The 14,561-nt window shown below is 38.7% G+C and overlaps 1 protein-coding gene across 1 annotated transcript in view; it reads left to right on the top strand.

Annotated features, from left to right (window-relative positions):
• The window catches only part of trip4 (thyroid hormone receptor interactor 4), a 119,180-nt gene that overhangs the window by 49,069 nt on the left and 55,550 nt on the right, over positions 1 to 14,561 (top strand). Inside the window, exon 12 of the mRNA XM_012850857.3 lies at positions 4,773 to 4,875. Within this exon, the coding sequence (XP_012706311.2) occupies positions 4,773 to 4,875 (103 nt within the window). The remainder of the gene's footprint in view (positions 1 to 4,772; positions 4,876 to 14,561) is intronic.

The raw sequence follows: 14,561 nt of genomic DNA, 5'->3' as shown, positions 1-14,561 counted from the left end.
AATGCTAACTGCTTTTACTTCAGCCACCTATAGCACAAATTGTGTCAAATGTCGATCGAAAATAACATCAAAGTCGCATCAAATCCGCCATGATTTTTCTCGCTAGAGTTACATTCAAAAAGATCAGATATGAGTTGGATTCAGGACAACGTATTGAAGTGCCTCAAATCTGACTTGAAAAAAATCACATATGGGTCAGATATGGGTCAGATCTGAGTGTCACACTTGTTCTTAAAAGCCTGACCTGCTCATTTGACCCCAAAGAAAACCTAATTTAGGGCCACATTTGCCTGCAGTGGGAATGGGGCCTATTGGCTGCAGTTCTCCAATAGTGAACTTGGGGCATTATTTTTCCTCCTCTGTCATCTACCTCACTGGGGTTCCTGGCAAGATAAACGTGGGTCTAGTTTTTGTCACACTCACAGGTCTAGTTTTTTTTTAATCTCCCTTACTTGAATGGCATGTCTTTTTGTCATTCCCATTTTAAAGTGGGCCTCTGTGCCTTGTAATATTTATTGCTCAGGGAAACGGGAAGTCATAGATTAATACATACAAATCTCTAGATACATTCTGACTGCTTTAGAAAACTAGAAATTTCACATACTTTGTTGTTACAGGTGCTAGAATGTGTGGTTCTGGTGGTTTTAGGAAATAATGACTTCCTACTGTGGGATGTTTTTCACACTGAATAAATATACTCAAGGGTGTATTTTTGTTTTGGATTAAAAAGAAAACCTATTTTAACCTAAATCCTTCTTAGGGGCTCCAATAATGTGTTTTTGGTGTTGTGCAACCATAAATATAAGCCCTTTTTAAGACATGAAACATGTGACATTGTTTAACAGCGTGTTAAATTGCCAAGCGTCTGTTTGGTATCTTTTATGGTAATCTTCTTTGAAGGTTCACTCAGACATGGCAGCACATTTGCAGAAAGAGCAGCATGCTTGCGTGATATTTCTCATCTGGTTTGTGAGAGAGAGAACGACAGACTGAGTGCTGTGTTAAAATGTTATGATAACAGGGAAGTGGACTTGTTTCTTGTGTTCCCGGAGGAATAGATGGATTTTAAAACTTAATTTGGGTACACAGTAAGCTTGCCACGTCTGTTAGGCTGAAATGCATAAACTGAATAACAGGACATGAAATTTAGACTCATGTTTAATTCTTTATGTGCTTCATATTGTTTGCTTCATTTTTTAATGTACAACATGAAAGAAATATGTTTAGGGTTCAGTTTACAAGATGACTGCTTTTTTGTTACACTTAAACCTTAAAATTGTATGTTTTTTACATTAAAGTATGTTTTAGATTTAGAGATTTTAATGAAGAATTAAGTTGTTATATTAGAAACTAAAAAGTGGCTCTCTGTTTTTCTGTGGTAATTTAATTATATCCAGTTTTTTTTCCTTTAATTGTATTTTATCCAAAACTCAGTTGTCTAAGATACCAAAAAAAAAATTGTTCCAGCCTAAAACAAAATTGTTCAAGGTGGGAGCCCCAGTGGTACGATGCGTAGTAAAAACAACAGTTTATAGAGGTTTTGTTCGGTAGAGACCGATTTAAAGGTTGTTTCCGGCTGAGAGCAGGTTTCCCTTTTGTCAACCAATATTTGAAGTTAAGCTATGTAGCTGCAAAGGTAGTCCCAGCTCGATTAAATGCTTGTAATTAAGTAAAAAAATGACTGTGGGAAATAGATGCTTTTACACATATATTTATATATTGAAACCTACTAAAAGATTTTCCTTCTAGTATTTTTTTGTTTAGGAAAATCAGACAACTTTGCATGTGCATTATCCCCAAGTACGTCTGGGAGCAGCGGTTCATTTGATTGTGAAATTAGTTTCAAGTGTTTTCTAGTGTTACGCCAGGTGTGAGTGGGCACCTTGCTTGACATAAAGAAACGATCTAAATCAGATTTTTGTAGCAGATTATTAGAAGCATTTTATGGTCAAATGAACGATTGATGGGAAACCTGAAGTGACTTTACAGTCATTAAGCTGGAAATTGAAAAAGGTGGGGGGGGGGACACAAACATTTATTGTCAGACATTTTGTGTAAGAACAGAAAGAATGTATAACATCTCTCCTGGAGAAGGTTCTGCCATATAAAAAGTCCAAAATCTGTAATGTGCATAAGGTAAGGAACTCAAATATGATACATCAGAATATATTTTAGGGTACTCTTAATGAAATAAAGATAGATTGACATTTTCCCATCAGGAGAAGACTGAGGATCTTAGTAGCGCTGCTACAAGAAGAAATAGAACTTGCTAACTTAAGTTTAGAGAACAAAACAGGAAGTAGACAATAAACATCCGTATCCCAACCATGTTATACATAACCACACCTTCGGTGAGTGATTGGACCCATTTTAAAAACAATAACATAAATGTATAGTCCATGTGGCTTGTATGCATTCATCCTTGTCTAAGTGTGATGGTGGCTTAAGCTAGAGCAGGATTTGACCAGCAGAGTTGTGCGAGAAATAGCATCTGCAGCTCAAACAACAGCATTAGTTCATTTAAATGATTGAAATCTTGAGGATTGCAGATGAGCTCATCTGAAGTTGGTGCAATGTGGCTCCAAATTCAGAGTCTGCACACAAATTAACTCTAGATCACAAGCACACGAGTCAAAAGCTTTGGACCTGATCCGATCCAGCAGCCCCAATAACATTTAACCAAATAACTCACGAGCGTACATAATAGACCTATCCCACAAAAATGTTAGCTAATTACTAGGTCTGCACGAAATTAGAAAGAAAATACACGTCATATGCAGTACTATTGGTAAATGTTTGTATGATGATGTTTTTTCTTTGACAAAGACTTTAAAAAATACTTAACTAAATACTTATAATCTCCTTTTGCAAACACAGGTCTTAGATTTTAGTTTATCCACCTACTGAATAAAAGCAGAGTATTATTTCAACACAAACAGCATTCAGAAGAGAGCCTAAATGGGTTATATTTGTATAATTAGATATTTGTTGCATTCCAGGGAGTTCTTTGCAATATTAAAATTGCGATACTGTTAAATTGTGATATATTATGCAGCCCTAGTTATATTTATTATATTCAAAGAGCCATTCATGCAATTTTGGCATTCCAGTAATACACATATGGCCTATTGGATGGAACCTAACTTATTTTGGGTCATACAAAAGGACAATGTCCTAGATCAGGTTCTATATGCTCTTTGAATTTTGGGATGCACTCTCTTTCTTGGATTTTTAATACAGTCTTGGTAACATGAAACTACCTTTAATTAGAACTAAGTATTTTAAATATGCATATCATGGGTTTCTAACCTTCACCATGGCTCATGGCTTCGTCTTTGCAATTGATTTTTATTTAATTTAAGATAGATTATTTATGGGTTAAAACCTTAGCATGGATGTAGAGTGTACTTTTTTTTCATTGCCTGTATCTGTTAAAGCTTAATTTTTTTTCGAAAAAATAATATCAATCTCATCTCATAAAAAGACACTTTAAAGCCTTCACATTCTGTAGTGTTTTTAAATCACATAAAATATTCTCCACTAATGATCAGATAAATCTTCTATCCATAAGCCCCAATTTAATTTAAATCTCAGTGTCATTTGCCGGCGTTGAAGGATGTAGTCAAGAGCCTCCTCTCGGATCCTGAACTGTGTTTAATGACACTTTGGGTTTTTACATATTTTATCACTCACCACCATATTAGACTCAAGTTGACACGGGCTTTAGTAAGAAATAAGCGTCGCTGTCATCACTCCCCAGTTCATCAGAGAGCCTACAAATGTGCCGCAGACTCTGTTGATTTCTTGTAAAAGCTGCAGATTTGTCACAGCCCTTCAATGCTGTTTTTTTTGTGTGGGAGATATAGCGGCTGAGAGAGTAAGAGGTTGGGGGAGGAAAAAGCTTGCTGTCACGAAAGGAGCTGCTTCCTGGCTATCTAGATGCAATCATGGGCACTATCTGATAGTGCTGGCGGAAATTGGATGAGCTGAGAGCCGTTGGCTGCCAGTGATGGAAAAGATGACTCCTTTGTCACTGTGTCAGTCAATTCCCCACTCTCACCTGAGAGATCAATCAATAACAGGAGGATAGAGAGGTTTTCTCTTGCCTCTTGCTCTCTGTATGCTGTGGGCTGGTGTCAATTATGAGCTGTAAAACACCTTCTTATTCACAGAAATGTGTTATGGCATCCTATACGGCGTGCAGAAATATGTTAGATTGTTGTGAGTGAGACGTGTCTTTGTGTAGACGAGGATTTTATTACGTTCGGATATCTTTTGAAGTGAATAGCTTCTCAGCTCAGCTACAGATTAACACTTAAACATTGCTGGTAGAGACCAAGCAGCTTTATTCATTTGAATCGGCTGCCTGCAATCTGTTTGACAGTGCAGTTCACACAAGACCGCATCGGAAAAAGTCTTTGGTTGTCTCAGATTCTGATGCTGCTTGTTATATATTTTGTGTCATCTTTATAGCTCACCAGGGCCACAGCTGCTACCTTCAGCAACGGCATCATTAGTTGTGCAATTACAGAGCCTAAGACCCAGGGAGACTCATAACTATCATATGCTTTCAGGCATGAAGCATTACATCAGGCATGGAGGACATTTAGCATAATATAAGCGTATAAACAGCCATCACTGAATAATTTAGAACTGTTGGTAATCAACAGGTTTTTCTGTGGAGCGTGTGCGTTTCTGGACATGATACTACTTTGTAAAATGGGGCTAAACTGTCCTTTTTTTATCCTCCCTCTCTCCCATCACTTCTGCAGTACCCTGGTACCTGTGAGGAGTCTGCTTCGCCATTCGTCTTCATCTGCACAAACCCCCAGGAGCTGCTCGTGAAATTCCCCATGAAAGGGAAGCACAAGATCTGTAAGTTGTCTCCTCCTTTCATGTCCGTGCAAATGGAAGCGGCTGGCGTTAGCCTGAGCCGGCTAAAGAGATTCCCCGTTTCTGTTCATCTGCATTCGCCTTCTTCATTTCTACGCTCACAGGCATATAAATGTTGAAATGCTACAGTGCTGCAAAGTGCCGTTCCTGATTACCGTGTTTTCAATAATAAAACAAAAGTCTACACAAATCCACACACACACACACTCCTGTATAGATTCTCTCTGGGCGCAGAATGCAAAGGCAGGATTTTGCTGTCAGGTTGCCTGGGGGACAAGCCAGGCCTCGGTGTGCATTGCTGTTGCTGGAAGTGGTTGATTTATAATAGGACTGTAACACATTTTCCCTCTGCTGCCATAGCTGGCTCTGCAATATGATGTACCTGCAAGCTCTTTTGTTAATATTTCACAACCCTCTAAAGACTTGAGAGGATTGTTTATGCAGCTGGGCCTCATTCAGATGTTTTCAGATCGATGGAGAATATGTAGCAGGCACTGGACTAAAGTACACACGGCGCTCTGGTCTGCTTTCTCGTGAATTATGTACAATTAAAAAATGATTTGGAGTTTTACCATTAACACAAACTGAAAGCTCAAAGTTGTAGTTAAATGTTTTGCTGGCAGGCAGTGGAAAAAAAGATCACCGATATGAAAGTTGTTAGACGTCTTGTCTGAAAATACCGTTGAAGTCAGATCTCTGGTTTGCTTTGTGTTCAGTGTGGAAATATTTCCCTTCAGATGGGATTGAGCAGAAAAATGTCAAACTGTTCATGTCTAAACATTTATTTAGTTTTCACTCTCAAAGAATAAAAGGTTCTCGCTCTACCACAGACTCCCTGCTGCAGGGTCAGATCACAGTGGGGAAATCTCTACCTGCATATTTACATTATTTAAACTGACTGTAACCTGTCTCTGCTTCCTTTGTTGCTGCTACATGAGTGGACATTACTCTGCTGTAAACTGTGCTCCCCTTATATATTAGAAATGTATTTTCTCTGCAGCTGCAACCTAGGTCTCTTCCAGTTTTTCCCTTTTGAGATTCCATCACAGGTAAAAAGCACAATGATTATACTTCTTTTTTTTTTTTAAAGATCTTTCAGTGAAATGTAATTTAGACTCACAACATTTGTGCGTTCACAAGCACACAAGAATTCATCTTGTATCTTGTAAAAGTCTGTGTCCGAACCAAAAACGGTTCTGGCCAATCAGGTTGCAGTATTGTGGTTTAAGGCGGGACATATTGGTGTGATGAAAGCCACAGCCGAACCAACATAAACATGGCAGCGCAGGAGGACGCAGTACATCATCACTGAGTTATTACTATGAAATTTGCCCAGAACCTATTTGAAATCTATAGCTGTATCTCATGTATGTGGTGTCTGCAGCATCTCTGGATCATGACGCTCATGTCAAAAACATTTTCAACAAGTCCACAACATCTGTAGCAGCCGGGCTGAGCTGCAGTGCAAATTCAGTAAGCTAAAGAATCAGATATGTGGAATGGGAATGCTGGAGTGTCGTTTGCTTGAAGCACCATATCTTCACACACCATTGGCGTGCATGGCAGTATGACGGCGGAATAATGATTGTTGAAAATCTAAAAGTTGTGAAAATCTGCCATACAAAACAGAATTACTTTAGCAAAACTGTTGATCTTAGCTTCATGGCATTATATATTTGTTATTTTTAAGAACCCCGTGCAGTACAGACATTTTCATCCTCACAAATGTTTTTTAACTGTACCAAAGTTGGATCAATAGTTGAACACCACTGCATATCTAAAACCTGTGCCTGTGTGTATGTTTGCATACTTAGTATTCTCACACTATAAAGCTGGCTTACCACTATCTCAGCTTTCTGAACTCTCACCCTCTCTTCCACTCCATTCTCACAGCATCTTGGGGGTCAAGGCATTGCCACTCATTTTACTCATGAGTGCTTAGCACAAGGTTTAAGTTTCCACCCTCTTGAGCTGCTTGCATGAAAATGATCTTCTAGCTTCGAGCAATGCCAACCATCTTTACCACAGTAAGCTGGAACAGAAATGTTTCCATTTCTTCAAGCAGTTATTACTCCTCTAACATAGAAAGACCTATTGTCGTTTTCTGTTTGCGTGTCATACGTCCAGGTGGTGATATTGTGTTTTGCAAATAAAAGTACATCTTGTAACTGCTAAGACTGTTCGATTAAGCAAATTCTGCAAAATAGGAAAGCTGTGATAGATGTTAGCTGGTAACACACTGAAACATGCCTTGTTATGACAAAATATTCTATGATCAAATAATTACTATTAAGATTTTCCAGCAGTTGAGCTTACCTATTAAAATAAACATAGAGCAGCCATCAAATTAAGTACTGTCACCTTGTGTTGAGTAGATTGGTGATACCAGAAAGATATTCAAAGGCAGGCGGAAAGACCTTCACACTTTGTAGTTATGGAGGATGGAAATATATATAGATATACAAATCAAACACAAATGCAGGTTTTAACTGTTTTTCATGTTTTTAATTAACCTATTGCAATGAATGTCCACAACAGATCACACAAAGTGCCAATAATATGTTTTAGATCTATTTTTAGTTGTTTATTTTTAATTGTGTTGGAAGCTGTCTTCTTATTTTAAATATCGGCATCTATAGCAAAAGCCTAACAGTAGAAACAAAATGACAGTTCTTTTAAAAATGTAAAATAATTTAATCTTAGAAATATTTAGCAGTTTTCAAAAGGGCAGGTAAAATGTGTGGCACTAAATTAGTTTTCATTAGCCACATCTGGCCAGACATGGCTCTTTGGACACTAAAGGTCGCAGACCTCTGTATTAGAGCATCGCAAAACCATTTCAATAATTCAATTGGTGTTTATGTGCTAGATTTTAAACTACAACACACACCATGCTAAGTGGTGAAATAGGAAAGTTGTTAACACAGAAGCCAAAGTCCAGATAGTGACTTTCATGAATGTAAAGGGCGCATAAGGTTCCTTAAATTCTGTGGCAAAAACACCGGTTTGTCAACGGCTTCAGGCTTAAGTGAAGCCCGGTGGCATGTGATCACATTTTCGATACTGAATACCCTTTTGGATGGAGAACTACTAGCAGGCACACACAGAAACAGATTTTTAGCAAATTTGTCACCTTTGGGAATATTGCTTCATGGCACTTTCCACCACTGCAGGTGATCAGATCCACTGTTAGTACTCACAGAACAAGCTAGGCTAAGACATACCTTAATTGTCCTATAATGGGGAAATGACCTTGGCAAAAATATATAGACAGAGCTACACACTGGACTAGTAAAACACTGGGTTAGTAAAGTAGTAGACAGTTCAACTGTCTGAGTGATGATGTGGCTTTGAAAGAGGATGTTTTGTACCTTTTTTAAAGAAACTTCCAAGTGTTTTCTTTTTGGTGCATCTGGCTCTGATACTGGAGGTGTTTTATTAGGCTGTGAACCAGATGACCCTGACGCACCCTGATCACACAGCATCACATCAGACTCCTTCTCCATTATGGTTCTTTACTTGATTTCCTCCAGCTTCTCTGTAGTAATGTATACTGTTTTGAATCTGGGAAACACTTTCACTGTCATGTCTAGCAGGGTGTCAGTGGAAGAGTCAGCAAATTTGTTCAGAAAGTAATCCAGGAGGGAGACTTTGATGGACTGGGTAGGTGGTATGTCATCTTTATGAACTGCCAAGATGCTGGCTGGTAAGGAAGAGATGTAGCGCAGGTTTGACGTAGGACACTGTGGCATAGTCCACTCCCCTGAAAGGGCATCAGTAAATTCCTGAAGGGATTTAGGAGCCTTGTGCACTTATTTAAGGACTTCAAGGTCTTGCAAAGTCAAAGCAAGATGCTGTGTTTTCTTGTCGGAATCCAAGACCTGAGAAAATAGCTCATTCTTTTCATTTTGCAATGGTTTCTCCTTCTCGTTGGAAACTCACAGAGGTATAAACAAGTTAACAAGATTAAAACACTACCCAGTTTTTAGAGGTATGGAAACAAATACTATACTTATATTTTTTGTTGTAAACAAGAAAAATCCCAGAAAAATGTTTTTTAATTTAATAGTAATTGCATTTAGTGGGGAAATCAAATGCGGTCTTGTGTACGTGTGCTGTTGCTAAGAGTAACTCTTGTTTGAAGGAAGGTCAAATTATACTGCATATTCACAAATTGCAAGCTGCAACCATTGGCCCAAACACTGCTGCCTGGTCCTGCTTTTACTGTTAAGGTTGCTTTATGCTTGACGCACGTACGTTTCGCACGGAATGAGACGTGCAGACATAACATCTGCAGCATTTATGCTCCGTGTGGCTCTTCCTCTGAAGTAACTATTTTCTCCTACACTCTGAAAGGCAGCGTACTAAACCCCCCATACTACACCCTGTGCGTACTACACCCAGTGTAATACACCTACATTAAATGTTGCCAACATTTAATCCTCTTACTTTCTTCCAAGAGTGACTGCGATTTCTGTCCAGGAATTGTTAACATCTGTTGATGACGTTGATGTTTTTTGGGACGAATCATTAAGATGTCTATATTTATGAATCTCAGCAATAAGGAGTGCTTGCTCGTCCGCCATGTTTCACTGCATGGGACTGACAGCACTTCTCCAGGTTCGCGGACCAGAAACTTTTAGCCACGCAGAGAGTGCACAGGAGCCAAAATTACATAATGTGGCCGTGTGGACCTCACGGATGCATCAAGCATAAACTAGGCTTTTCTCTGGTAACTTCCATGATGCAAGATCCCATCTTCGCTCATCACTTCTATTTTTTCCATTCAAGTAAATAGTCTGTTGGTGTTTTTTATATATTTATTTTTTAAAAATTTGCATAAATATACTTAAAAAAAATTTGCACAGTCCCCCTATTCAGTTGTATGCTTTTGAATTTTTTATGCTTTTATGTTTTTTTTTACATATTAAAATCGTTGACATTGTAGTTTCTATAGGGTTTTTTTAAACAACAACTTAAAGCAAAAGTCACTATTTACAACCCCATCCGAATTGAAAAAAATACATATTTATTACCACTTCTACTAGTATTGTTACCACTTTTTGAGACCATTTCAACTTTTTATGGTCTGAGTCATGTGATATGGGATTAGTTTTATGGAGACCTAGATTTCAGCCTGAATAAAAGCTATTTTATTCAGGGAAATTTATCCACTGTGGCCTTTCAGATGATCTAAACATGAATCCAATTTATATAAACCAACAGTGAAACGTCTTCATGTCCGATCAGTCCATGCATGTGACGTCATTTGAGAAATGTCCCCATTAAAGTAACATGTAACAACAACTAGCACATCTACATAAATAGTAAAAAAACATTTTTTCTTTACATTTTTATAATGTTTTGTATATTTTGAAACTTCTTTAAAATTTCCTTACAAACCCAGATATGGAATCTGATCTCCTGAAATCTTAAACAATAGTTTAATTGTTAATATGCTCATATTAATTTAAATTGCTTTATTGCCCTGCTTTTTATTGGTCAGTGATTAACACCAGGAAAGCATTTCACTACGTGCCAAAAGCAAAAAAGCGAGGTACAGCATTTATTCATATCAACTTTTATAGCCGCTTATTTATTTTCCTGATTCTCCCTCAGTGGGCTGCATTAAACATGCAGACGAATGAAATTCATTGCAAAACACATCCACCTTAATTAGGGAATTGATTAACGGTCTATATTTACCTGTTTCGTGGTTACAGCCACATGCCCAGGGACCAGTGACTGTATGTCACAATTAGACAAGTCACTTTGTTTGCTATGTATTCAGTATTACATTCCGAGTACACATACCACTCCCAGCTCTCTTTGAAATCTAATTTACATTTTCCATGCATACATTATTGAGCTGTTGCAATATGTATGGCTTTTATCCCTCAGGTTGCACAACATATGGAAATAGCTCAATATACTCCCCATGAAAATATTGCTGCTCGAATCTGCACTGTTATCTTGTGAATACAACCTTTGTTTTATGTGTGAAATTAAAGCACCATGGGATTGCAAATAAAGAAAGCCAAATTACCTAACAAATGTTCACCTTTTTTTTTTTTTCTTTTTCTTGTGCTGGTCATGTTTTTTTTCTCTCTCTCTCTCTGTCTCCCCTGTGCTCTTCTGTCATCCGCTGCTCGGAGATAGAAATAGGTTAGAAAGACGGAAGTCCTTTTTTGCTTATTTATTCATGGATCTTCCATTTAATATTCATGCCTTTTGCAGGACTATCTGGGTGTAGCTGAGGGTTTGCTGCCTCAGAGGCGGCAGAGGCCAAAAAATCGGGTTTCAGCTCCAGTGAGCCCAGTGGATGAAGGGAAAAGCTAGAGAGAGGGAGTAAGACTGGGGTTTCATGTGTTCACTAGTAAATGAGAGGCAGGCCTTGAAGGTGACAGGCTGTGTTTATTACTGATCTTTCAGCCGGTTAATGGGGAGAGGAGAAGAGGAGAGAGCCGAGTTGTTGAGCACACAGGTATGGGAGCCAGGAAGAGCCCCAAGCAATAAACTTCCACATACTTGATCTGCGTGTCCTCACAGCCTCACTGACAGAACCCCTGCATGCTAAATCAGCAGCTGTAAAAATAGCGCTATTCTATGGTACTGCTGTAAAATAAGCATTATTTTAAGTTGTCAAAGGCTGACAGTTCATTTTTATATATTATTTATATATAATATTTATATATTGTTGCCATTGGCACTTGGCTGATTTCTGTTAAATGTAGATGGATTTCCTTTTGTTTGCCTGAAGGTCACTATTCATTTGTTGTTTTTGTTTATTTAGTTATTTTTGCAGTGTTTTTCAGCATCTATATTCACATTTTGAATTGTCTAAATAAAAATATGATTAGAAACATCTACAATTAACAAAACCTTTAACCACTACTTAGCCTGCTTAAAGGGTAAGTAATGGTTTCTGTGCATCAATGCACCGAAGGCTCCAAGCACTGAGGCGCTGATCACTAAAACTGGTACAGTAGAGCAGGAGCCAGGCCCAAAGGTAACCCACAGTGGCCGTAGACTCCAAGAAACACAAGTTTCCCCTGAGAGGTAAAAGCAACAACAACATCCGTGAAGTGGCCTGCTGCCAAAAAGGAGTGGATACAGTTCGATGAAGACTTAGACAAGATCTTGGAGGTAACAGCAAAGGGCGATGTTGGCCAGAATCTCAGGAGAATTTGTATTTTCAGAAACAGCATAGGTGCAGAATGGTTTGGTGTAATTGACAAGCAGGAGGCTGGAACCCTAGCTAAGCTAAACCGATGAGAGGTTAATATCAGGCAGCTGAGACAGGAACTAAAAAAAGGGAGGCAAAAAGCAAAAGAGGAGAGATCTGCCCTGACAGACCAAAGGGAAATCCTAAAGCTAGGTTTACACTTGACGCATTGAACATGGCGTCAAGGTGCGCGCGCCTAAAGTGATGCAATCGTGCAATCTCCTCCCCCCGTGCCCCAGACGTGGTCGCGGATCGAGGTTGTCCACCTCCGAGCTTTTGTAACTTGCCGCGGACCCAGTGTGCAAGTTTCATTCAAAGTGGGAGAATTCAAAGGTGCTGAGCAAGTTCGCCTGCACTGGCGTTGAATGGCACAGAAGTTTCAAGCGACACAACTTTGTTGAATGCTATGTTGTTACTGCTTATTCTGACTAAAAACGGAAAACATATATAATTTGCATACTTTCAGGGCTGGGTTTATCGGCCAAGTTTGTGGGTACAAACAATAAATGGGTTTTTACATAAGACGTTAGCATCTGCCAGAAAGACTTGATGCTGATCTTTTTGTAGTATTACTTTAAACATGCTAGCGATGTTTTCATATTTTTACAACAATACATTTCAATGTGCTGTTGTGCATACGTGAATGTTTAATCTATTGTATGTAGTGTATTTTTCTTGTCTCTCTACGGTGTTACTGGGTTTTGATATGGGATAATGAATTAACAGCCTAAAACTGCAAGGTTTTTCCTTAATTGAAATACTTTTTACCCATCAGCCAGAATGTGCTAAACGTCCAGCGAGGCCAGAATTACAATCGTTTTTGCCTGAGATCAAAGGATTTGATTATATTTCTGTGTTTTGATCCACAGTTTTGCTTTTGAGTTACATCAGTAACAGTAGTTTTTATGCACATTTTCAAGTATCACATTTGAAAAAGTTAATTGAAACAGCAAAATTTGAATTAATTTACTAAATTTAACAAAAAAAAGTATTTACTCTTGCTTGATGGGTTGTTGACTTTTTCGAATGTTCCCACAATGCTGGAAAACAGTAACCTGACGCCGCCAGATAGATTTGCTTCGCATATCCATCTGGAAACCTTCCGTTGAAGTAATTTTGGGTAGGGGCGAAAATACTGGTTAGCTGATTGGCCTATGTTGGTGATAGACAAGCCAAATAAACCAATCAGATCAACGAAGCATATGACGTACTCGTCAACATGCTTCGTCGTCGCTCTGAAAACACAACCACAAGCCAAGCTACTCTTGCTGCTGCAGGTAAAGGCTCGTTAGCTCAGCAAAGAAATACTCTGTAATGCCGATAAAACTTGCTCGATAGCCACGCTAACGCTAGTTTCATCGGCTGAAGCCGCCATGTTCTTTAGCCTGAACTGTCGCGCATCTCGTTGCGTCACACCTCAACTCGCCTCAAAGCCAACGCTGATTGGACGTTCGTTTGGTGAACGGCTCCAAATTTTCTTTAACGGAGAGTAGCCAGACTGATCTGCGAGTGAAACCTTGAAAGCTCGCGAGATCAGGATGGTCTTACGAGGCTAGGAAAACAGGACTGGAAAGGACAACTCAAGCGTTTCTTAGTCTCATCGGTGAAACATTCAAATTCCGTTTTTATGTGGTTTTTGGGGGTATAATATGATCTGTTGTGCACTGATGAGGCCGTGTGAATGTCAAGAGCCGGTACCAAAGGACATGCTCACGGACGGTCAGCTTGGTTTCTTTTCTCAAACACTGTCAGATCAGAAAACTGTTTATCTTAATACTCGATTCATATTCTCCAATTAGCGCGCACCATCAAGGAAACAGCCTCACACTCCCTGCTGACAGTTGAGTGCACATTAATATCAAATAGATAAAATGGTAAAATGACTGCAGAGTAAAACTAACAACAAATATAAATCAAAATAATGATGAGGGTGTAAATGAGGTGTGTTCAAACATTTTGATGCTGTGTGACAATTTTTTTTAATCCAGTCTAATTGGTTAACTTCTCTCCTTTGATCATTAGAAGCGCATTTGTGTTTCTTTTTTTCTTGTACCAATCACAGCTCTTTGAAGACAGTGTCACACCTAGCAATGGGGTCAACCACACCTTAGACAAAAATCTCTGTCATCTCCTTACTCAGCAGCTTTCTTGTTCACTCTGAAGCTAAAACTCCTCAGTAAGAATTTCTATACTTAGATCGGAGATCTCTGAGAGACTCTGAGAATCTGTAAATACGGGCACAGATCTTCATACCTAAGGAAAATGGAAAAACTTACAAGACTTACGTTTACAGTAAATGACAAATGTGGAAGAGGAATTACATAATCGTCCTGGAATGTTGGTCATCGTCTGGCTTTATATCCAATAATCAGCATGAGGCAAAGAAAAAACGATTAGTTGAACTTCAGTGAGGAGAATAAAACCTTTAGGGTCTAAACCACAC

This window comes from Fundulus heteroclitus, chromosome 4, assembly GCF_011125445.2.
Source record: "Fundulus heteroclitus isolate FHET01 chromosome 4, MU-UCD_Fhet_4.1, whole genome shotgun sequence".
Lineage (NCBI taxonomy): Eukaryota > Metazoa > Chordata > Actinopteri > Cyprinodontiformes > Fundulidae > Fundulus > Fundulus heteroclitus.
The sequence above is the reverse complement of the archived record's forward strand: the minus strand, read 5'-3'. Positions and strand labels throughout refer to the sequence as shown.